This window comes from Ursus americanus, chromosome 23 (assembly GCF_024610735.1).
Source record: "Ursus americanus isolate L20-20 chromosome 23, mUrsAme1.1.p, whole genome shotgun sequence".
Lineage (NCBI taxonomy): Eukaryota > Metazoa > Chordata > Mammalia > Carnivora > Ursidae > Ursus > Ursus americanus.
Window position 1 is genome coordinate 21,942,848 of NC_142149.1, and position 22,367 is coordinate 21,965,214.

Genomic DNA, 22,367 nt, shown 5'->3' on the forward strand with positions numbered 1-22,367 from the left:
ATTTTATTGCCAGGCTAGTCATCAACCGTAAGTGGAGATTAGAGCAGGCATGAGGTGTGCGGGAAAAGATGCCACGGAAAGAACCATCTTATGGTAATCAAAAACAAACCTTTACCTCTTTGTGTGATTATTACTCGATAGTTCATCTCTTACGTGAATAGTACTCGATTCTATGATTACAGATTTCTTTTCAATTCCACTAGCAGGTAGCAGTGAAACCTGTAAGAAATCAGGTTATGGACATATGCTTCTTGGCTTGTTGAAACATCACTCAGATAGGAAAGATGACCTGAAAGACAGTTTTATTGGATAGTCTTCTCTAGGTTAAAATAAAAAGTGCTGAAGTACCAAGAACACTATTTTTTTTCATCAAGAGAACAAATATAATTCCAGAAAATTCTTCAAATAACCAGAGACTTAAAAAAAAATTTTAGTTGAGCCCTCAAAAGGCTTTCTTATAGATGTGTACAAAACTGAAAAATATGCATTGTTATTTTTAAAGTATTGTATTTATGGTAAAATGTCTTCGATACCTAAATATTTGCTAAATTTTATTTAATTTGTTATTTATTCATATTAATAAAAGTTAAATTAGAAACATTCTAACTTGTATAGAGTTTGCTATTATGTAAGCCATAGAGTATAATTCCTTTATTTCTTATGGTGGAACTTATTTTTATTTAAGCTGTTAGTTATAGCTCTAACATGATCAAAACACAAAGCATCTTAATATAATGTTGCCATTAACTACATATCTATCTATATATTTATGCTTAGTATTACAGTATAGAAGCTAATTACTTAGATAATTTCATTTACTAGCAACAACTCATAAATTGAACAATAACCTATAAGTAGAACAGTATTCTATACTATTCTGCTATTTAATTCAGAGACCAGATTCCCAAGCAATTAATGTTCCAAATACTACAATTATCATAGTTTAACATGAGTTTCAAAAAACAAAATATGTAATTAAGTACTGTGGATTACCTGCAATTTCCCATGACCATAAGATCTGTTTTTCTAAGAACAAAGAAGTTCTTAAATATGTCTAAATGTATCTGCCTTAGCATGTTTGAGTTCATAATGGAAGTTGTGTCAGTGGCTTTTTCTGTTTCTGCTTTTATATGTGACTTTGGTTTTTTGTTTAAAGTAGATGGGAGCAGGGGTCGCCTGGGTGGCACAGTCGTTAAGCGTCTGCCTTCCGCTCAGGGCGTGATCCCAGAGTCCTGGGATCGAGCCCCACATCGGGCTCCTCCACTGGGAGCCTGCTTCTTCCTCTCCCACTCCCCTGCTTGTGTTCCCTCTCTCGCTGGCTGTCTCTCTCAGTCAAATAAATAAATAAAATCTTAAAAAAAATAAAATAAAATAAAGTAGATGGGAGCAAAACTAACTTAGAAGAGGTCATTCTAGGTTTAGCAAATATCTGCAGTGTGGTAAAAGCCAAAGCATGTAATTTACAAAGACAGTCTTCCATTCCATCTATGCTTAATCTTTTATTAAGGGAAATACACTTTTTTTGAGTAATTTAAAATTAAAATGATACTTTTAAGGGATTTGAACTCTGAATAATGCTAATTTTAAGCCTTTTAAAAGCAAACACATTTTCTGAAATTTAATAAATCGTGTCCTGCCAAGTTGCAAGCTCAGAAAGTTTGGATTTGATTCTGTAAACCCAGAAAAATGAGTCTTAGGTGGCTCAAAATTTAGTAACATTCATCTTTCCATTATTTAACCATTTCCCAAAATATATCCTCTTTCTCCTGAAATAAAATACATCACTTTCCCATACAAATCTCTATTTTTGTCAAGAAAGCAGGAATTAGTGTAATGCCACATTAATTTTTTCTAAGCAACCTACAATTATTTAGAGATGTTTTTACTGCATTGATGTGGGCCAAGTATGATACTCACTCTATAGGACAGGATTGCCTTATGACAGATTTGTAAAATTTATACAAAACTTCATATTACAGAAGTGACTTTTTTCAGTGTTTTATTATGTATGAGGATGGCAATATATGCCAGTATACAAACAGTTTAAATGTGAAATTTTAAAAATGTATCTAAATGATGAACACCGTAAAACTATTATAAACTGGCATATTATAGCATGAATACAGGCGCAAAGTCCAAAATTTCTTCCAAAACTTAATCACTTATTTTTTTAAAACCATAATATTTCACAAGTAATATGGGCACTCTTTCTATGTCCTTCCACCTTCCGTCGCACCCAATACCAGTGATATGTATCAAAGGGGTATAGCTGAAACTGGCTGCTTGTTTTCACTGAATTGTTCAGTGGTTTCAGCTACTCATGTATACAGGCTAAAGAGCCTTGCCCTCATAAAAGACTTCAGAGCGAACTTGGTTAGAGACTAAAACTTGAAGATCCATACCACGATAATTAACTGGGTAACTTGGACCCCTTCAAAACACTGACCCTCGCCTTGAAGTAGAAAAAATTTCAGTTTGAAACACGAAGTTAGGCCAAAGAGTCAGAGGAATGTTTTAGTGGGAAATGTCATGTCTAGGACTCCCCAGATAACTGAAGATCCTCCCCAAATAGTATTAATGTTCAGACCCATGCCTCCTACATTAGTGTATCTGTCAGATCACCTCTTTCTGTTACATACCCCCACGTAGTATTGCTCACGTTAATATTCCCCAAACAGCTTAGCAAATTGTCACTGGTACATGTTTGGAGTAAATAAATAGTGTCATTTTCTCCTCACAGTGTGGTTGGTGGTGCCAAAAAAAAAAGTTTTGCAGTTGAGTTTTCATTATAAAATGTCACATGGAGAGAGCAAAAAAGCAAACTATCGGTAAATGCATCCTAGAATTGTAGAATTTTAAAATGGAAAGGGGAATTTTAAAATTAAAAACAATTTAAAATTTCATAAATAATAACATAATAAATAAGTAACAATTTTCTAGTCCAGCCCTTTTGTTTGTCAGAATAAACAGACAACCTGAAGCTTAAATGACTGATTGAAGGTCATTCATTTGTTGCCAAGACAATGCTTTTAGAGCAGGGTTTTTTCATGGCCAGAATTTTAAAATGCAAGTTTTCCATTTTAATTGGATCATATATTGTAGTGCCTTCATTTTACTTCTTTTTAAGACATGGAAACTGAAAACAACATTATAAATCAAAACTATAAGTTAATCTTTCTCCTTGTTTAATTTTAAGCGAGAAAGGAAAATCAAATGTAGAACAATTATGATGGACTTTTCAAAGGAATAGGTACCACAGACTTGGGACCCACGTCTACTCAGGATTCCACAACATATGGTTTGGGAGTAGGAGATTTTTGTCCCCCCAAACAACAAGTAAGATGAGGTATAGCTACCCTCTTTCAATAATTTATAATTCAACCAGTCACAAAGAATGAGGACTATAGAACCATTTCTCTCTTGAACTGAGAAGCTGGGGCACAAGTGGTATGGAGTGGGGAAAAAAGATGATAAATCTTAAAAATTCAAACGACAAGTTCCTTCCGGCTGGGGAGCCAGACAAGGGCTACCACACGAGCTCACACCGCGGTCTGCAGAGACAGTGATAAAGTGACCACTTCATAGACGATGTGCCCTTGAACTTACGCGGGGCCCCCTGCGCGTGAGAGGGAAAGGAAAGAACACAGCTGAGCACCCTATGTTGCGTTTACACCTAAAGAAAGGCTGTCAAGACGAGCATCTGAGCGGCTCTGCAGGGTAACTCTAAGGAGCCTGCATGCCGGCCCTGCGTCCTCGGCACCCTGTCTCGACAGCTCGAGCGCGCACAGCATCGGCCAGCCTCGCCCACGCGCTCCTGCGGTCCCAGCGGACGGCCTCCGCCTCGGAGCTCCAAAAGCCCCTTGCCCGACGGTGGTTAACCATATCCGGAAGGCTCTGGAAGAGGGCTGCTGGGCAGCAGGGCTGTCGCTGCTGATAAGAGGCCTCTGGTTGGACTGCAGACCAGGAGCTGTGGGAAACCCAGAAACAAGGCTCAGACGGGACTCGCGGGGACGCTATCAGCAACCCCGTGTTGGCCGCGGACTGACAAATGAATTCGTTCCTCTCTCCTCGCCACCAAACCCCAGCAGGGAAAGGACGGCTCCCCCAGACCCCGCTCCCCAGTCCATTTCATCAGCTACTTCATCTTCAAGTGAAAACGAGTCACTCACTAATTAATGCAACTATGGAAGCATCATTGCAAACCACTCTGCTGACATATAAAGACGTGTTTCACCTTTAATTACCGAGAGAGAGAGAGGGGGGGGGGAAGACAACTTGGAGTCTGAGCACCTAACTTGAAGGAAAAAAACTAGGAAAGAATAGCCCCTCCCCCCAAGCACACCACTCCCACCCCATTCTATCTAAAAATCCTTGGCACTGTGGGTTTTATGTTTCATTGTAAAAAATCGTTATTTTTAAATTGGGTCTCCAAGAAAGAAGTTGGCATTTCTTATTCTTTGCAGAGTGATCTGAGAAAGGCTATAGGAATGCCTCTGAGGGGGGATAAATAGGATAACAAGATCTCTTGCAGTTTTGTTTTTGAATCAATACCCGAAATAACGACCAGAAGCCCAAATCCACCGGTGCGTCCACAAAGCAGGGATCCCGGCCGGTCAGCTTCATCCTGAGCTGTGCCGAGGGCTCCCCGCCGCAGCCGCAGCGCTACAGCAGGTAGATAATGTAGGACAGAATGACCAGGCCTATGATGGCAAAGAACATCAGGATGAAAATATCCAGCATTATGGAGTCCTCGGCTGAGGAAGCCTCTGGATGCCGGGCGGACGGGAGCTGCGAGCGCGCCGGTTGCAGCCAGCGGAAGCAATGGCTCCCTCTTCCCTCCGCCGCTCGGTCTTTTCCCTTCCCCCTCCCGGGGCCCGAGACTAAGGGATGCTGCGGCTCCATCCGCAGCCTGCTCCTCCCCCCCCTCCCCCGGCCAACCAATCACGAAGCCCGGGAGCGGGTAACCAAGGCACGGCTCGATTTAGACCCGGCAGAAGTGAGGAGGCGCCATTTCTCCCCAGGAACCCCATCCCATCCCTTTGTAGCTAAATGGAGCCTGCGTGATAGGGACGTAGGAGGAATCCGAGCTCTACCCCGATGCCCGAGGCACGAATCCTCCTGACTGCCTGCCTTCTGCCTTTGTCCTTTGACGCATCGGTGGCAAATTATCTCAGAAAAATAATGGTTGGGAGTTGGCTGGGCCATGGGCGGTTGTAAAGGTCACGTTACGGAGGGACAGAGACGGAGGTCTCATGGGAGTCCCCGCTGGCCTCTCTGGGGTTGGAGCGAACCCTGGTGGGCTTCCTGTCCTGGGCCAGACCTGCACACTGGCTGTAATGTCAACTTCCCTGCAAGTCTTTTCTAGATGAGGCTCCGAGCTGGTCAGGAACCTGCCTGATGTTTCGTTGGAAGTGGGGGAGACCAAGATAGAGCACTAGGCTTACACACTCTGGAGCCCGTATTCTTCTCTCGCCCCCCGACTGGCTCACCTTTTTGTCTGAAAGGGCCCTCGGCCCTCCCTGCACTGCTCGAGTCCCTCCATGTACTGTGGGAACGCCAGAGTCTCTCCTCCAGAGAGTCCCTTGTCCCTTGTCTCTGTGGTCATGACCCGCATTCTTGCTCTCTTCTGTGCCCTCTTCAGAGAACCCAGGACAGTGTTCCGTCCAGAGAGGGCACTATCGAACTCCCAGGCCCGTCCCTGTGCGGGGACAGTGTCTAGATATGCAAATTCAAGGGACGCCTTCTGAGGGGAAAGGAGAATTAATGTTTTATTTTTTAAACTGGGTGATGGCTACTCAGTTGTCTTCTGTTGTTTTTATGCCTTTTTATGTCTTCGTTAGTCCATGTTTAATTAAAAATGCTCCCTGTGACATCTCTGAGGCCTCGTGTCCTCCGTTCCACCCTCGGTAGTTCTTTTGAAAGCCCTGGGGAAGGCGGGGTGAGGGCACGAGTGACCCCCTTCCACATGCTAGGCCGCAGGAACTGAGGCCCCTTCTAGAAGGGGGTCTAGAAACTGCTCCCATTGGCCCGTGCCCAGGAGGTAGAGCCCCGAGCTTTCTGTGAGGGGGGAGTGGAGTCGCAGCCCAGCTTCCCTCCCAAGCAGACTGCCCCTCCGATCGCTCCGGTGAATGAAGCCTCCTGGGGGGGGGGGGCTGCCGCTCGGCAGACAAAAGGGGGCAGGCCAACAGGAGGCAAGATTTGCCAACTCATTCCCTTCTGCTGGGAAAATATTAGGCAGCCTGCTCCTTCGGAGAGGAAGTGGGTGTCCATCCGGACTGTCTTTAATGATCCCACCCCAGCCTCCGACGCTCCCTACACCACTCAGACCCTGCAGACCCGCCTCTTTCCTTCTCGCATTACCCAGGCTCGGGGAGGGCCCCCTTCATCTCCCCCGCAATCAGGGATTGCCTCCCCCCTGCTGAGCCCCCAGTGGGCAAGACCGCTCTCCACAAAGCAGCTGGATGGGAGACTGACGGTGGCGGTGGCACTGACCTGGGAGGGAAGGCTCCAGATTCCTTCCTACCACTGTCCCCTTCCCTACCCCGCAGAAGAGGGGAGGCCACCCGGCCTTTGAATGGAGGTCCGACCCAGGGCTCCTGGAGCAAAGGACAGAGCAGGGGGTCAGATACAAAGATGTGAGGTGCGAAGGGCAGGGGCGCAGGGCCCACCATGGCAAGGCAGCACGGCGTGAGGTGTGACCGTCACACGGTGGGTCCTGAGACCTCGGGCCCTGCCACTGGCTGTGCGACTTCTACCAAATCACGGCCTCCCTGGGTCTCAGAACCCCGTCCGTGAGATACCCGGGGCGGTAGTGACTCGGCTGAGTACTGCTTTGGGCTCATAAGATGGCTTCATTCCCCCTCTTACCCCACCCAGACTGTCCCTCTGTCATTTCATTCCGCACACAGCACCAAGCTCTTCCTGGGCACCAGGCAGTGGCGGAGGGCTGAACGTGCCCCCCCCCCGGGCCGAGCTCCCGCATCAGTGCAAGACGATCTGTTGAGCAGTGACGTGCCCGGCCCAGGACAGGCGCTGGGGATTTGAGGACCTGCACCCACTACCTGCCCTGCGAGGGCCCTGGCTAGCGGGGGGACAGGTGCCTCACTAAGCAAGTCAGACAGAAGAGGGAAATACAGGAGCTCAGGGAAGTTTCTGGGAGTGTCACCAAGCTGGGCAGCGAGGGGCAGCCAGGAGCAGACCCGCAGGAAGAATTCTCCATGAGAAGTAGGTGCCAAGTCCCCATCGCACTGCCGCCCCAGGCTGACAGCTTTCCAACTGGTCATTCTCTCCCTGAAGGGCAGCAGGGCTCTCGGGAGGGGGCCGGGCTAATGCCCCCCAAACCCGTGGCGCATGAACACAGGCACACACACACACACGTGTGAACGCGCGCACACACACACACACACAGCACTTCAGAGCCAGAGAGAAAACCAAGTCCACAGGTAAAAATTATACTTTTATTATTTGAGTCACCAGGAGAAAGATTCACTTGTGGTCCAAGTCAAACGTTGAGAATCATAACAGGCCAGAAAGAATTGATCCCAAGCACAAGCCCACGAGGGAGGGGACCAGAACAGACCAAGAAAAGACAACCACCCCATATAAAAAGATGAATGGACGGCTTCACACACACACACACACAAACACACACACACACACGGATGAAATGTTTGGACAGAGGCAAATTTCACATGGTCATTTGTTTCTTTTTAAATACAGGTTTGCGGGGTGGTATTTTTTTTTCCAGCTATTAAAAAAAAAAAAAGGCCCAAAGTGCATATGTGAGAGGAAAAAGGCAGAAATGGAGCAATAAAGTCGTTTTCCCTGGAGGGACATGAGGACGAAAATAGGAAGCAGTGTGACAGAATTCACTTTTCTCACCATGGGGCTTCTTGCATTTTCTTATTGGTCCACTAAAGTTATATTCACATTCTAGCGTTGATGCATCTTCTTTCCTGGGATTAGATTGGCCAAAGACCTTTTATGAACTGTAGGAAAAGGCCAGGGACTTGGCCCAGCCCTCGGTTCTGTGCTCTTATAGGGATGGATGGTTCTGGAAAGGAGCAAGGACTCCTAGCAGCCCCTGGGTCCCTCAGCACCAGTGTGACAGTCCCTCTCTCTGGGGGTGTGTAAGAAAAGATCCCCTATTTTTAGGACGGGAGGAGCAGAGGGGCCGACAGCAAAATTCCAGTGGCTGGCCTGCCTTGTTTTGGAAAGAAAACAAAGCGAAGGGAAAACAGGCCGCTTCTTGCTCCTGTAAGCTTTCCTGCCACCTCTCCCCATGCTCCCAGCACAGGTCCTCCAACAGGACGCGTCTCTGACCTTTGGTCCCCAAATCCAAGTTGTGCTTTGAGATCAAGAGGGAAGGTAATGGACTGCTGCCTACCCCAAAGCTCCCCAAACTGCTTCCTCCCTTCCTCCCTCATCCCCCAAATCGTCCAACATAAAAACCCTCCACCTGCCTTCACCTCGGCCGGGGCCAGAGGAAGAGAGACAGGTCGGGCAGGGCTCTTCCCACTCCAACAGTCGTTTCTTCAACCTTCTGATCTGGGGAAAATATTCCGAGGTCAACCCCCAAGCAGTGAGGACCTGATTGTTGAAATTTGCCTGCAGGGCCCTCCCTCCCCTGAAGGTACAAGGAGGCAAAGATGTCAACCCTGGAGCCTGAGGTGAAGACAAGATGGGGAGGCCCAGAGGGTTGTTGAGAGAGCCCGGAGATGAATAAAGCCAAGCAAGGGTCGTCACAGTCGCCAGCGAGCGAGAGAAGGGACTTGGAAATAGCACCATCTTTCCCTTCCTCGTCCCGGGGTCTGTGCTTCCAGTTTTGAAGCTCTGGAACCTTCTCCTTCTGCTTCAAGAGGGCCTGAGGTTAGCGAGGGGGAGGTCAGGGGGTGGGGAGCGGGGAGGCACCCCCTCCTCTGTAGCCCAGGACACAGACTTGGGGGGAAAGAAGAGGCCTAGAGCCACGACGCCTGCCCCCTCCTCACCCCAGCAAGCTGCGGGCCCCATCAGCCCCGCCGACACCACGACCACCCCCCTCACCTCGGCCCAGCACACTAGAAAGGGGGTGGGTGGGCTTCTGCCATTTGGCAATTGAAGGAAAGGAGGAATTTTCACACCAAAGAAACCACAAGGAAACTTCTCTCCCCCGGGGGCCCCCCCAGAGACTCCTGCGGGCCTGGACCCTGACTTCGCTGCCGCTGGCCTCTCACAGATCCAGACGCGCTCTTCCCCCACATGCGGAGTTCTGGAGACACAGAAGGTCCTGTGGCTCTGCACAGTTCCAGTCCACTTGGCTTTGGGCCAAGGAGGGGCGGCCGTGGGAGGCCCGAGACATCTTCTCATGGGGAGGAGGGGGGTGTGGCCCACCTAACCCAGAGCTTGGGCGGGGGGGCTGGCTCACCGTGCAGGAGCCAGCCAGGGCGCCCGGAGACTGGGGGGAGGAGGAAGGAAAAGGGCTGCCGGAGAGAACACCCCGTTCCCCTCCTTCCTGCAGCTGTCCCTAAAAGTGAGAGAGGCGAGCACTTGACCCAAGCCGAGCTTCCTGGGGAGCTCCTCGCCCGCACCGCTCCACGTGGGCAGGAGAGCGAAATCACAGTGTGAGAAGGAACACATGTGGGGAGGGACGAATGAATCCCAAAGGGGGGACTCTACCCTCCTCTGTGGTCCTTGAGAGTGGGAGAGGGTGGTGAGGGGCCCCCTCCGAGGGCCAGGAGCCCCGTCTTTGAGAAGCAGAGGCAAAGCCCAGCCCAGGGACCAGGCTGGTGGGGTCCCACTCCGGGAATGTACGGAGCCCCTCCCCTGGGAGTCCTGGAAAGTTTGGGTGTGTGAGGAGGGCAGGAAGGTCTGAGGGGGCAGAAAAGAGAGAAGGCAGAGGCCTGGGAGCCAAAGGGTCTCCAATTCCAGACCAGCTCTCCGGGGCCTCAGCCTCCCCCAGAGAGGTCCACACCTGTTCCGTCCAGAGAGAAAACCAAGAAGTTGGTCAAGGGAAAACCTGCCAGAGAAGAGCCCGCGAAAGTGGCAGAACAAGGCTTCAGTTGGCAAAAGAAGCTGGAGGAGGGTGGGAATAAACAAGCTGTCGCGGATTGGAAAGAACAGAGACACTGAAGGGTGGACGGGTCCGCCCAGGACAGATGCGATGCGGTGGAATGCACTGAAGACGGACGGGGGCGGGGCGGGGCCGGGGGCTCAGATGGCCTCCACGTAGTTGGCCGGCAGCATCCCCGTGTCGCCGGTGCGCTCCACGGTCCCGTACATCCAGCCGTCGTCGATCTGCTGCACGTTGACGATGGTGTCCCCGTCCTGGAAGGAGACTTCGTCCTCGTCCGCGGCGCTGTAGTCATACACAGCGCGGTACCGCTTCTGCAGGGGTGGGGACACCGTCAGCCCGGGGCCGGCCCGTCTATCAACCCTACAGGACCAGGGGCCAGAGCCGGGACCAGCACAGAACCCAGGCCTGGGAGACCGGGAAGGCTCCGCGGTGAATTTTCTCACCTCCGGGTCTCACTGTCTGAGACCCATCACCCTATCTCCCATTATCTGGCATCTGGGAAGAGCCAGGCCCAGGACGGGACGGAGATTGCCACAGCTCTGACCCACCTCCTGCAACAGGAATGCAGCAGGTCCATGAATACGAGGCTCGGTGGTGTTTTAAAGACGTCTTCTGGGGAGAAAAATCTCCAGGGGACACAAGAGGTTCCACCCTCCAACCTCAGCCAAAATCGTAAGCTTAAGCCCCTGGCCTGAGAAAGGCCCAGTGAAAGCAGCTGCAGCCCAGCTGCGGTCTTGGAGGTGGGTGAGATTCTAACGTCCTTGCTGCCCTTTACATGCACTTGACTCTGGGGGTCAGCTCAGCCTTCACGGCCCCCCAGCCCGGGCCCTGGGATCTGTGTGCCGATGGGTCCAGGACTGGAGGGGCCTCTCAGGGACCTCCCAGATCTGCCCCCGTGTTTCCACTCTGCTGGGACCCCTGCTCAGCCCTGCTGTTTCTGGCCTCCGATCTGTTCATCGACTGTGATCTCAGGCGGAAGCTGCCAAACTGCAGATCTGGTCATGTTACTGCCTGGCTTTAAATCCTTCAGCAGTGTCCCACCTTCTCTAGCACCAAACTTTTTTTTTTTTTTTTAAGATTTTATTTTTAAGTCATCTCTATAATCTCTAACACAGACCCCGAGATCAGGAGTCATGTGCTCCACTGACAGAGCCAGCCAGCAGCAACTTGCAAACTTTCTTCCAAGCAGCAGAAACCAGCTCCGTCAGCCCCAAAGCTCTGTGTGGGGTAAGAGGTCACACCCGGCCCCCGCGAAGTGACCTTGGTCTCTTATCACCAACTCTGCCTCTATCTCTTCGGCTGAATTGCCGCCAGCATTCCGCAGCAGCCCCTCCCTCGTCTCCCTGCTTCCGCCCTCAACCTTCTGCTGCCTTTTCTCACAGAGCCGCCAGAGCCTTTAAAAACATAAATCAAAACCTCTCACTCTGCATAGCTCACCAATCACAAAGGCCTTCCTGTGGCCTACAAGTCCCTGCATGATCTGACCTTATCTCCTACCCTCTTCCCCTCTCACCGCCTTGGCCTTCCTGCTGGCCCCAGGGCCTTTGCAGCTGCTCCGCTCCCTGAACCACACTGAGGACTTTGCTGCTCTCCCTCCCACCACCCTGCTGTCTTTTTCTCTCCAGCCTGTGCCACTATCCGACCTTACATTATATACCTACTTATGTATTGCTTTCTTATTGGTCTCCCTGACTGAAATGTAAGTTCCAAGATGGCAGGAAGGTGGTCTTTTATTCAGAGCCAAACCCCTCATGTCCAAAACAGGTTTAGCGAGTATTTGAAGGACTGGCTGGTCCATCTGGAATCTTATCCTACAGATGACTTCCCGGTCCTGCCCAGCACCCCACACGGCACCGACACTCCCTTGTTTACTCCCTTGTGCCCACAGCATGAGGCTCGAGGAGAACACGTATCCCAGGCTACTTTACTTCTCTAAGTATTGGCTCTCCAGTTCCTCCACGAGCTACTTCTGATTCCCAGGAACCGGACACAGAGGAGCTGAGCACGGCCAGGAGCTCAGGCTGGGTGGCTCAGCAGGATTTATAGACCGGGGACTTCCACTCTAAGGACGGTAAGCCTGATCCTGCCCCATTTCCGACTCTGCTCATCGCCGACCTGGCAGCGTCGATGAGTGCCCGCTCTGTGACTGGCTCAGAGCCGCTGAACCAGGAAGACACTGCCCCGCCTGCACAGAGCTTCAAATCCACAGGGGACGCAGACAGAAGTTAACACACAGAACAGTTCTGAGTTGGGAAAAGTGCTCTGAAGGGAAGCGGTGGGGAGGAGCGACAGAGATGTCAGGGGAGACCCCCCTGACATGGGGGCAGGGGTTGGGGAAGGACTGCTCAGAGGCAGGGGCAAGGGGAGATCTGAAGGACATGGGAGGCGGGGGTCATCTCATGAAGAGTGGGGAGCCGGGCCAAGGTCTGGAAGGCCCCAGGCAGGAAGGTGCTTCGTGTGCTCCTGGGGAGTCAGGAAACTGAGCAGGGGGAGGTGACTTGTGCAAAGTCCACGGGAGCTGTAACGTGGGGCCCCAACCCCAGCCCGGGGCTCGGTGCGCTAACCACACTGCCTCTGCTCAGAGGCTGAGGTCCCTATCACCTTCAGAGAACAACAGGAGCTGGGGTCAAAGGTCAGGGGAAGCCAAGCCTCCTGGCTGGGTTTCTAAGGAGAATCTAGGAGCTGCGACCACAAGGCCTTCCCTCGGCCCATCCACCTAGGCCTCCTCAGGCTTCCAGACCTCCCACCCTACCTCCCGGCTCCAGGACAGAGCTACTCACCCCGCCCCCGCCTGGAGCGCTGCGTGGTATGGAGCCCGGGGCCGCAGGCTCCTTGTAGCCACCATAGGACTGTGCCACCTGCTGCTGCTGGGGCTGCTGGTAAACTGCAAGAGGGGGAGACAGGGCTCAGAAACTGTCTTGCCAAACCCAATCCCTCCCGGAGCCCCCTACCGTCCCACACGGAGTCCCTAACAGGCGTTTCCACCCCCCAACCTTGCTCAGGCCCCACTTCTTGAAGGCTCGTCTGTCCGTGCGTGCACGTCTGCTGGTGTTGCATACTCTACAACAGGGGCTGTCTCTCCGCCAGCATGCTGGGAGCCGGCACCGACCCTGACCGCTCTGCTCATGCCCCTGTCGGGCTGGGGCGCATGCACACAAGGGTTCTCTCCAACCGCCTCCCCATCCCACCGCCGGCCCGCTCCCCGGCCCTCCGCCCCCACAGGCCTCACGCTCACCCGGGGCGCTGGTCGGGATGTGGTGGGGCGGCTGCTCCTGGGCATCTCGGCGCTCGGGCTCTATGCCCTCGCCCCCGCTAGGGCCCATGCGGCTCTTCTCAAACTCCTCATGGTATTTTATCTGCAGCGGCAGAAAGTGCTGGGTGAAGGACTCACAGCAAAGCAACCAACGATCCCTTCCTGGGGCCACTTACGGTCTCCCAGGAGAGGAGAGACTCCCTGAGGGCTACAGGCTTAGGGGACCAGATTCTTGGGGGAGGCACACCGGCTGTGTACCCTTGGATTAACCTTGCTGGGCCTCAGGTTCCACCTCTGTAAATTGGGACAGCAGTGTCCACCTCAAGGACTGGTGGAGGACAAGAACGCCTGCTCCCGGAGTAGCTCCTGGGCGCCAGGCGCTGTGCTGGGCGTTCTACCTCACAGGCTCATGTTCGCCTGTCGGCACCTAGGAGGGGGGGTAGGACAGTCCCCATCTAACAGACAAGAAGGAAAGGAAGGCACTGACCAGCGAAGCGAGCTGCCCCGGGTCATGCAGATTCCAGGGCCCACGCGCTTAGTTAATCATGAGGCAGTTCGGCCTCGGTGGGCATGACTTCACAGAGCTCTGCTGAGGAGCCCAGGCTGGAGGGCAAGAAATGCAAGGTCCTCCCTCCTCATCGAGGCAGGGAGGCGAGCAAAGCCCACCCTGTTCTCTGGAGCAGAAGGAACCAGGGATTCTGTGCCCCAAGGCCTGACGGGAGCTGTCCCAAGCCCAGGGCAGTCCCTTTTGGCCATCCCCTCCCACGTTCTCGGCTGCCTTCTCTCCCACTCCCTGGCGTTCGCTTTGCAAGGAGGGCAAGAGTTAACACTTGTCCAGGCAGGGCTTACACTGAGCAGCTGGACTAAAGGTCTGCGGGTGTGGCCGATAAGAACACCAGGCTCCACTGGCGAAATGACACTCACCGCAGCCTGGGCTGGGAGGACAGGCAGGGCGGCGGCAATGCCTCACTTAGGGGTCTGGCTCCGCACCAGCCCCTCCTTTGCCTGCCCCTTCCCTTCAGGCCCCGGCAGGGACCTACCCCTAAATGGCGAGACGGGCTGAGCGCCATTCCTCAGGCGGAGGCAGCCAGCCCCGGCCAGGCTGAGAATCTATGGGACCCCTCAATTTCTACCCGGAAAGGCATCTAGGAGTGAAGTTTTCAGACACAGGGCCAGTGACCTCCTCTGAGATTCCAAAGACAAGAGCAAAAGGCGAGTGTCCCTGAACCCCACTCCCTCAGTGACCCCTGTCCACTGGTGGGGGGGGGGGTGATAAGGAGAGGGGCCACCCCTCCTGAGGCCTTCAGGCTCACAAGGCAACTGCCCTTCCGACTTTTGTCCTGGAGGTTAGAAAGGTCACCTTCCTGTGTTTACTTTCTGTGGAAGAAGAGAGCCCTGACCCCGGGAGCCAGTGACCAGGGGAGGGGGAGTGTAGTGTAGCCGTGGACAGAGGCCTGCACTGGGGGGGGGGGGACAAGTGTCCCTAATGCTGGGAGCCCAGCTTCCCTGCGTGACAGCCACCTTCTCTGGGTGTGAAGGGGTGACAGAAAGCCCCGGGGAAGAGTGTATGTCGGTCCCAGCTCCTTCTCCGTACCAAGGAGCCAATGCCCAGAGCTATCCCCCGTCAGTTCCCTAAGAGACTCGGTCCCTCGTCATGGCCGCAGTGGCCCTCCCACGCCTCATCCCTGCAAGATCATCAGCTTTTTTTGCTTACTCAGGTGACCCTGAGAGAGTCCCTACCTCTCTGGGCCTCAGTTTCCCGATCTGTAAACAAGGCCTGGTACCATCTGTTCCCAGGAGGTCCTGAAGCTCCCGACCGGGTCCAGGAACCTAACCAGACTCTAGAGCTGAAAGCAAGTATGGACATGCGTGCGTCTCCACAAGGGCTGGCAGAATCCTCCTGGTCCTTACAAAGCCACTGCACAGGAGTAAATGTTTATAAAATTAGGGCCAGCTGCCCCAGGTGGATGGAGTCGTGGCAGCCGGAACACAGAAGAACCCTCCCCACCACCACCGATGTACATACCACCTGTTACTGTTAATATTAATAACCTTCCCACTGGCTCAGCGACTCACACTGAGTGCGTGAAGGCTCTTGGCGCATTATCTCCCCCGGCCCTGGTGATAATCCCCCTAGAACAAGAAGCTGGACAGGTGCACTTTAATTCCCATTTTACAGAAGAGGAAAATGTGCTCAGCAGTTGAATGACTTCCCAAGACAGAGCTTTCGTTACCCAGGAAGGGCTGAGGCTCGTGACACAGGGACAGAGTCACAGCTAGATGGGCCCTCTCCTGGGGGCAGGCGTGGAGCAGGGTGACCACATGCCCAAGGCTGCCCCTCGTCCCACTTCATGTCTTTTTTTTTTTTTAGATTTTATTTATTTGACAGTGAGAGACACAGCGAGAGAGGGAACATAAGCAGGGGGAGTGGGAGAGGGAGAAGCGGGCTCCCAGCAGAGGAGCCCGATGCGGGGCTCGATCCCAGACGCTTAACAGCTGAGCCACCCAGGCGCCCCCCACTTCATGTCTTCTCTTCTGGAATAAACACGAGTAGTGTGCCTCTCACTCGCAACAGGGATGGTGACCACAAGGTCACCCTCGCTTTGAGGGAAGAGAAAAGGCAGCACGACAGGATAAGAGGGGTGCAGCCCCTCCGCCTGGGCCGACTGGGAGAAGACGCCGCCACTCCCCGCTGCCTCTCCCTCCCTGCCCCAGCGAATGAGAACTCTGCGTTATTTCTTTGCCGACCCACTGAATGGTGTGAGAAGCGAAGAGGCGCACCAAAGGGAGTTAGCATATCGGAAAGGGAAAGAGACATTTTCCAGGCTCCAGGGGTCTGGCTGGCCCCTGCTCCACAGTCGGCAGTCCGATCGCCCTGAACGGGGGTCACCATAAGCCCACAGGTGTCAGCAGGGCCTCAGCTTAAGAACTGTCATGGGCGCCGGGGTGGTTCAGTCGGCTAAGCGTCCGACTCTTGGTTTCAGCTCAGGTCGTGATCTCATGGGTCGTGGGATGGAGCCCCACGTTGGCTCTGCGCTCAGCGTGGAGTCTGCTTGAAAGAGTCTCTCCCTCTGCCCCTCCCCCCAAAATAAATAAATAAATCTTAAAAAAAAAAAAAAGAAAGAACGAACTGTCATGGGCCCCCTGAGCACCCTGTTCTAGGCCCAGAAGATCCAAGGGCACGGGGGTTGAGAGGCCCAGGCCCCTGCTAGCCGGGACTCCGGGATGACCAGTGGAGGGTCCATGCCACAGCTAAATACAGAAACCCATTTTCTCTGCCAGCCGACGTTCTGTTTTCTGAACCCCTGCTCTCCTGACTGTGCTGGAACACAGATGCCGCACGATGCTCGCACGTGATTCGACATCATGCTCCACGAGGGCTCCGAGGCTCGGAACGGAACCACCACTCACCGGCCAGACTCTATTTTTTGTAACAATGTCCCCACTTGCTGAGGGCCCATTTTGTGCCCTTACATGGATTACTCATTTCCTCTTCCCGGCCAGCCCTACAACGATGTATCACCATCACCCCCCCGTTTTATAGATGGGGACACCCACGCTCGGAGGCGGGTAACTGGTGAGTTAGCAGAATCCAGCGCGAACATCACATCCTTACTTCTCAACTGCCACGCAATACCGCTCCCTATGACAGACGGACAATATTTTGTTTTTAAAACAAACGTGAATCTGTGTTCACCTTCAGTAGTCATCACAGAAATGCGAGTTAAAACCGCAATAAGACACCACTACGCACAATCAAAATGGCTAAAGTGCATACGTCTAAGGGTGTAGGGCAATGGAAACTCTCGTCACTGCTGGCAGGAGGGGCCATCAGCACAGCCACTTGAAAAACAGATCAGCATTATCCGGTAAGGTGGAAGGGTCAAAAACTCTAAGACCCAGCAAGTCCGCTCCAGGTGAACACCCGGAAATACGCATGGGGACATCCAAAGCGCGTGGAAGCAATCTCACATCCAACACCAGAATCGGTAAAATGTGGTACAAGCATTAAATGGAATAGTATATGGCAATGAAAAAGAATGACCCAGACAGCTACGTGTAAATATGTAGATGATTCTTTAAACCCAGTATTGACCAAGGGAAGACAGACACAAAAAGAACGCCTAGTATATGTTCAAAGTCAGGAAAAACAAACTATGGTGTTTAGTAAAAATAATTACATATTAAAATTAGGGGCGCCTGGATGGCTCAGTTGGTTAAGCGTCTGCCTTCTGCTTGGGTCATGATCCCAAGGGTCCAGGGATCGAGCCCCGCATCGGGCTCCCTGCTCAGTGGGGAGTCTGCTTCTCCCTCCGCCCCTCACCCTGCTTATGCTCGCCCACTCTCTCACTCTCCCTCAAATAAATAATTAAAATCTTAAAAATAAAATAAAATAAAACTAGGAAAAAGAAAGCACAGCACACACTGTCAAAAACTACACTCGGGTTGCTCCACGAGCCTGCGTCCAGGTCATCTGACCCTGGGCATGGAGTTTTTGTTTGGCGTTACTACTTAGTACTGGTGAGGCCCAGCCTCTAAAGGCTGAAACTAACTTAAAGAATATGTGCTGCGAATTATTTTTTCACTGATGGAAATGCAAAGCATTTCCGCCTGTGGCAAAGATATTCCCAAAGTTTATGGTTTTATGGTTCTGCAGAACACTGCCCACTCCTGCAGATAATGGCAGGGCACTAACCAGTTCTGGGTCTCATTGTACCCAGCACTTTCTTTCACTGACCAGGCAGTACGTCTGCCTGTCCTGACCTCCACCAAAAGTGCAATATATGACAGGTGCTCACTGTATGAGAGCTAGGTTTTTAGCACTTTAAACCCTCGATTTTAAGAGGAGTTTGGTAATGTTTCTTGACTTGCACAGTGAACACAGGTGTTTACTGTATGTGTTACCGGGTGTTACATTTCACAGAAAAAGACACAGAATTGTACACAGAAAATCAATATATAAGCAGACACGTAGGTAAGCGGAAGCAGAGCTTCTCTACTGGGAGGCAGGGGCTCCCATAAAAGGGTCTCAGCCATGAAAATTTCCCGGTGCATTATAGCCGTTGGAGCTCAGGACCAAAGACCATTCCAGAAGGATACACTGCATTCCAGAGCACAAGGCCCTGGCCTCTTGACCCTTTCCACGCCCTTCACGAAGACACAGTTACTCCAGGAATATAACTTACTAGGACCCTGCCCCAAGAGTTTTCACACATTCTCAGTACCAGACAACGGCTCCAGTTTTCAACCAAGCTTTACTCCCTGCCTTTTTTAGCCACAGTGCGGAAAGCAGACAGGTCTGCCTTTAGAGAAGTGGTAATTATATTGACAACATTGACCTGACGGATGACAGACCGCACACACCCAAAGCCTTTAAACACCACCTGGGGAGACCAGACACTTTTTCAAAATGTTCTCGCTTGTGAATTCTCTAATCCGGAGCATATCCTCCGGGGAGGTAAATCTCCTCTCTTTGCAAGATGGTCCGACCTTTCTGGAAACAGCTAGGGGTCATTGGGTGCTCACCTGGGAAGTGAGTGACAAACGACATAGAGGACATTATTTTGGATACTAGACAAAAGGTGTGGCTCTCTAAACACTATCTTTGCCGAAAACTCTCCTGGAGGTTAGGACAACTTCACAACGGCTCTAAGCGTGGTTTCAAGTTCCCTTAGAGTTCGGGGATGTGGCTGGGCCTGGCACTCTCTGACTTAGGGCTTGGTGAAGCTTTTTCAGGCTTTTAAGTAATGGTTCTCAAACTTCACTGAGCACCACAGAAACCCAGCGAATGTGTTTAAAATGCTGGTTCCCTGATTTCAGCTCAGGTCATGCTCTCAGAGTCATGGGATGGAGCCCCGTGTTGGGCTCCCCACTCAGCGAGGAGTCTGCTTCTCCCTCTCCCTCTGCCCCTCCCCCCACACTCGCTCACTCTCTCTCTCTCAAATAAATAAATAAAATCTTTACAACAAGCCAAAAAACAAAACAAAACAAAACCTTTCCCATATGATTCTAGTATGGTTGCTTAGAGAGGCCCACCTTTGACAGACTCTAATTGCGTTCACTAAAACCAAGAGTCTTCCAGTTTTGCGGTCACACCTCAGATGTCCTAGCTAAGGCTGCAAAAGCAGAACCCCGTCAGGTTCAAGCCACCTCCCCCACCTCCGAGCAGAAGACAATCAGCTAATTGCAGCCCTGTGGTTAATGATAAGATGGTTATCTCCTTAGGTGTCCATGCCTTGGCCACAGTGAGTTTCTGTTACCAGAGCTCCTCAGATAGTAGCACCTCCAATAACTGGGTATGGAATATTCTGGAAGCCTTCCAGAAAGGGAGGCAGGGATGACTGGGCTTGCTTGTCTTCTGCCTCTAAAACCCACAGGCTGGAAGCAATGAGTGAATGTTTTGGGGAGCTGGGGTGCAGATGAGAGCACGTGTCCTCACAATGAAAATACCACAGAGGCCCGGGGAGTCGGAGACTCCAGCTTTGTGAGCCATTCCAGGTTTTCACCGTTGCCCAAGGCTTCCCCCTCCCTCCCACTTTTCGTGTGGAGAGCTGGAAGACACAGACCTTCTTCAACCCCCCCTTCAGAGGGTCTAGGCAGCATGGGTGGGGGAGCTCTAGGGTGTGAGGCCAGGCTCTGGCTTCTAAACAAGCAAATGAAACAGGCTTTATTTGTGTGTCTGTGTGTGTGTGGGGGGGGGGTGGATCAGCGCCCTCCTAGCCCAAGGGAAGCTCTCCATTTCCTCAAGTCACGGATTTCAAACGGTAGGTCAATGGCCTTGTTGCAAAACCCACTTAGTTACCCCTTTAGTTAAGTCTGCAACAAGCACCTTTACAAAATAAAATAGAACAGAAAATATCTGAATGCTCTCCAAGTAGTAAGGACTCTTTGATTTGGTTTTCTCTCTAAATAAATAAGCAGCCTGTTTGGTGGGTCACTATGTGAAACGTACATCATATCGTTAAGTCGCAAAGTCTAAAAGCCGAGGCCTTGGGCCTGACTGGTTCTGCTGGCCTCGGCCCTGGCTCTGAAATCCACCTTATCCGCTGTGGAGCCCACTCTAAGCACAGCGCCACCCAGGAGCCTGGGGGGAGGCATGGGGAAGGCTGTAGAGGCTGGGCACGGGTGTCGGGTGGCCCACCCGAATCCCAGACCCTCCGGCCAGAGGGACACCGGAAACCCGCCAACTCCTCTCTGTTCTAGACAGAGAAGACAACTATTTGCCCAGACGGGGCTGGCTGGGCACACACTGCAACTCTGTGCCCCAGGACCCTGTGCCACGGGGTCCCGCAGCCCGGGTCCCGTGCTTGTGGCTCACAGCTGTGCTCCAACCCCCACGTGCCCCCAACCCCCCAGGCAGCTTCCCCACAAACCCAGATACCAGGCGGCTGGTCTGAGGCTCTGCCAAGCAGGAAACCAAGGCCCATTCCCTGGCCACAGGTGCCACGGGCCCCTCGATCTACCACCCACCGTCTATGCCCAGTGCTGCCCCAGCCAGACACGGCCGACCAGCCCCAGCCCAGGGAAGGCCAGGCCAGGGGGTACGGGGCCGGCCAGCCAAGCCGGCTGGGGTTTTTACACAGGAAGGAAGAGCAAGCCGAGGTGGGGGTGGAGGCCGAGCGAGGGCGGAAATACTGCAATATCAGCACCCAGAGACAGACAAGAGGGGGGCCGGCCCCTCCCCACCCCTGCCACCCAGTTATGACCTTTGTGCTTCGATAAAACAGTCTGGACCCTGACACCCACCAGAGAGACACGTGGGGGGAGAAAAACTTCAGAGGGGGTGGGGAGTAACTGAGCACGTGGGCCCTCCCTGTACACCCCCCCAAAAGTTGAGTGCTTTTATGGTAGAAATGCCATGTGGGCACAGGGTGGAACAGGGGAAGATGGGGGTGCACAGAAAAAAGGCGTCTGGGAACCCCGGACCCTTCCTTTCCTCTGCTCAAAAAGCTGCCACCCAGGCCTGCCCAGAAGAGCCGGGGCAGCAGAGGGCCGGCCTCACTCGTGCCTGCCACACCGGCAGGGAGGGGGCAAGACGGGGGGGGGGGCAGCGTGGGTCCCACGGCGGGCAGGGGCACGTACGTTACTGATCTGGTCCTGGGTCTTCTTGATTCTCTGGAGCTCGGGCGTGTCCGCCACCACGCTGAAGCCCTTGCCTTTGTTCTTCTCGAACTCCTCCTTGTAGCGCACCTGGAGGACCGAGCGGGGGAGGGGTTAGCGTCGAGGCAGGGGCGGCAGAGAGAGCCCCAGCCCGCGGTCACCTCCGAAACGACCACCAGCCAGGAGGGAGACCCTGACCAGAAAGCACCCTGCAGTGACACCCACCGCCCACCCCAACACCAGAACTCAAAGCACGAGCCTGAGCCAAAAAGTAAGTGTTCGACTACTAACAATAACCCATGGAGACGTATGCAGCGCATTCTGAGCGCCAAGGGCTTTACATGAATTATCTCATTTAAGTCTTACTGTATTCTATTCTTAGCTCCATTTTGCAGATAAAGAAACAGAGCCAGAGAGAGGCAAAGCCCCCTGCCAACGTCATACAGCTCGGGAATAAATGTCCAGAGCCAGCAGGGTGCAAATTCTCATCTCCCCGACTCCTGACTTCACTGCGGACCTATCCTGCATGAAAGCTACAGGAAGAAGGTTCTTTCCAGAGCTCCAAAGGCTGCCCCAGCCCTCACCCTAGCCAGGATGTGGCCCGACCCACCAAGAACCCGGAGGAGTCTTTAAGCGCCCAGCTGAGTGAAGGCTGTGCCAAGGGACAAAGCTGGCACCCAGAAAGGAGGGCGGTGAGACAGCCACTCGGAAGGACTCCATCAATGAGCCTTTGACAGGCCCGGCGGCTTCCTGGAGCCTGCCAGGCCCACTTCTAAGGTCAATGCCACATGAGGGGATAACATCGGCAGGGGCACAGACAGGACTTCAGAACAGGGTTCCAAGCTCCAGGGAAGAACCCTACGCTCCACCACGGCCCTCCTCTCCTGAGAAATTCACGGAAACTCAAGTACCAGAGGGACTCAAGTCAGACATAAGAAAGGACTTCCCGAACCCTAATGGAAT

At 52.7% G+C, this 22,367-nt stretch overlaps 1 protein-coding gene and 1 long non-coding RNA gene across 2 annotated transcripts in view; both read right to left on the reverse strand.

Moving 5' to 3' along the window:
• Window positions 1–1,479: 1,479 nt before the first annotated feature.
• Window positions 1,480–5,307, reverse strand: LOC123779547 (uncharacterized). Its single transcript, XR_006776214.2, has 2 exons — window positions 4,552–5,307; window positions 1,480–3,967 (listed from the first exon to the last, which is right to left on the reverse strand). It is a non-coding gene; the product is annotated as an uncharacterized LOC123779547 (long non-coding RNA).
• A 2,130-nt stretch (window positions 5,308–7,437) lies between these two features.
• Window positions 7,438–22,367, reverse strand: part of LASP1 (LIM and SH3 protein 1) — a 38,227-nt gene continuing 23,297 nt past the window's right edge. The window contains exons 4-7 of the mRNA XM_045777749.2: window positions 21,387–21,494; window positions 13,287–13,407; window positions 12,832–12,935; window positions 7,438–10,362 (exon numbers count right to left, since the gene is read on the reverse strand). Coding sequence (XP_045633705.1) covers window positions 10,189–10,362; window positions 12,832–12,935; window positions 13,287–13,407; window positions 21,387–21,494 — 507 coding nt within the window. The 3' untranslated portion in view covers window positions 7,438–10,188. The remainder of the gene's footprint in view (window positions 10,363–12,831; window positions 12,936–13,286; window positions 13,408–21,386; window positions 21,495–22,367) is intronic.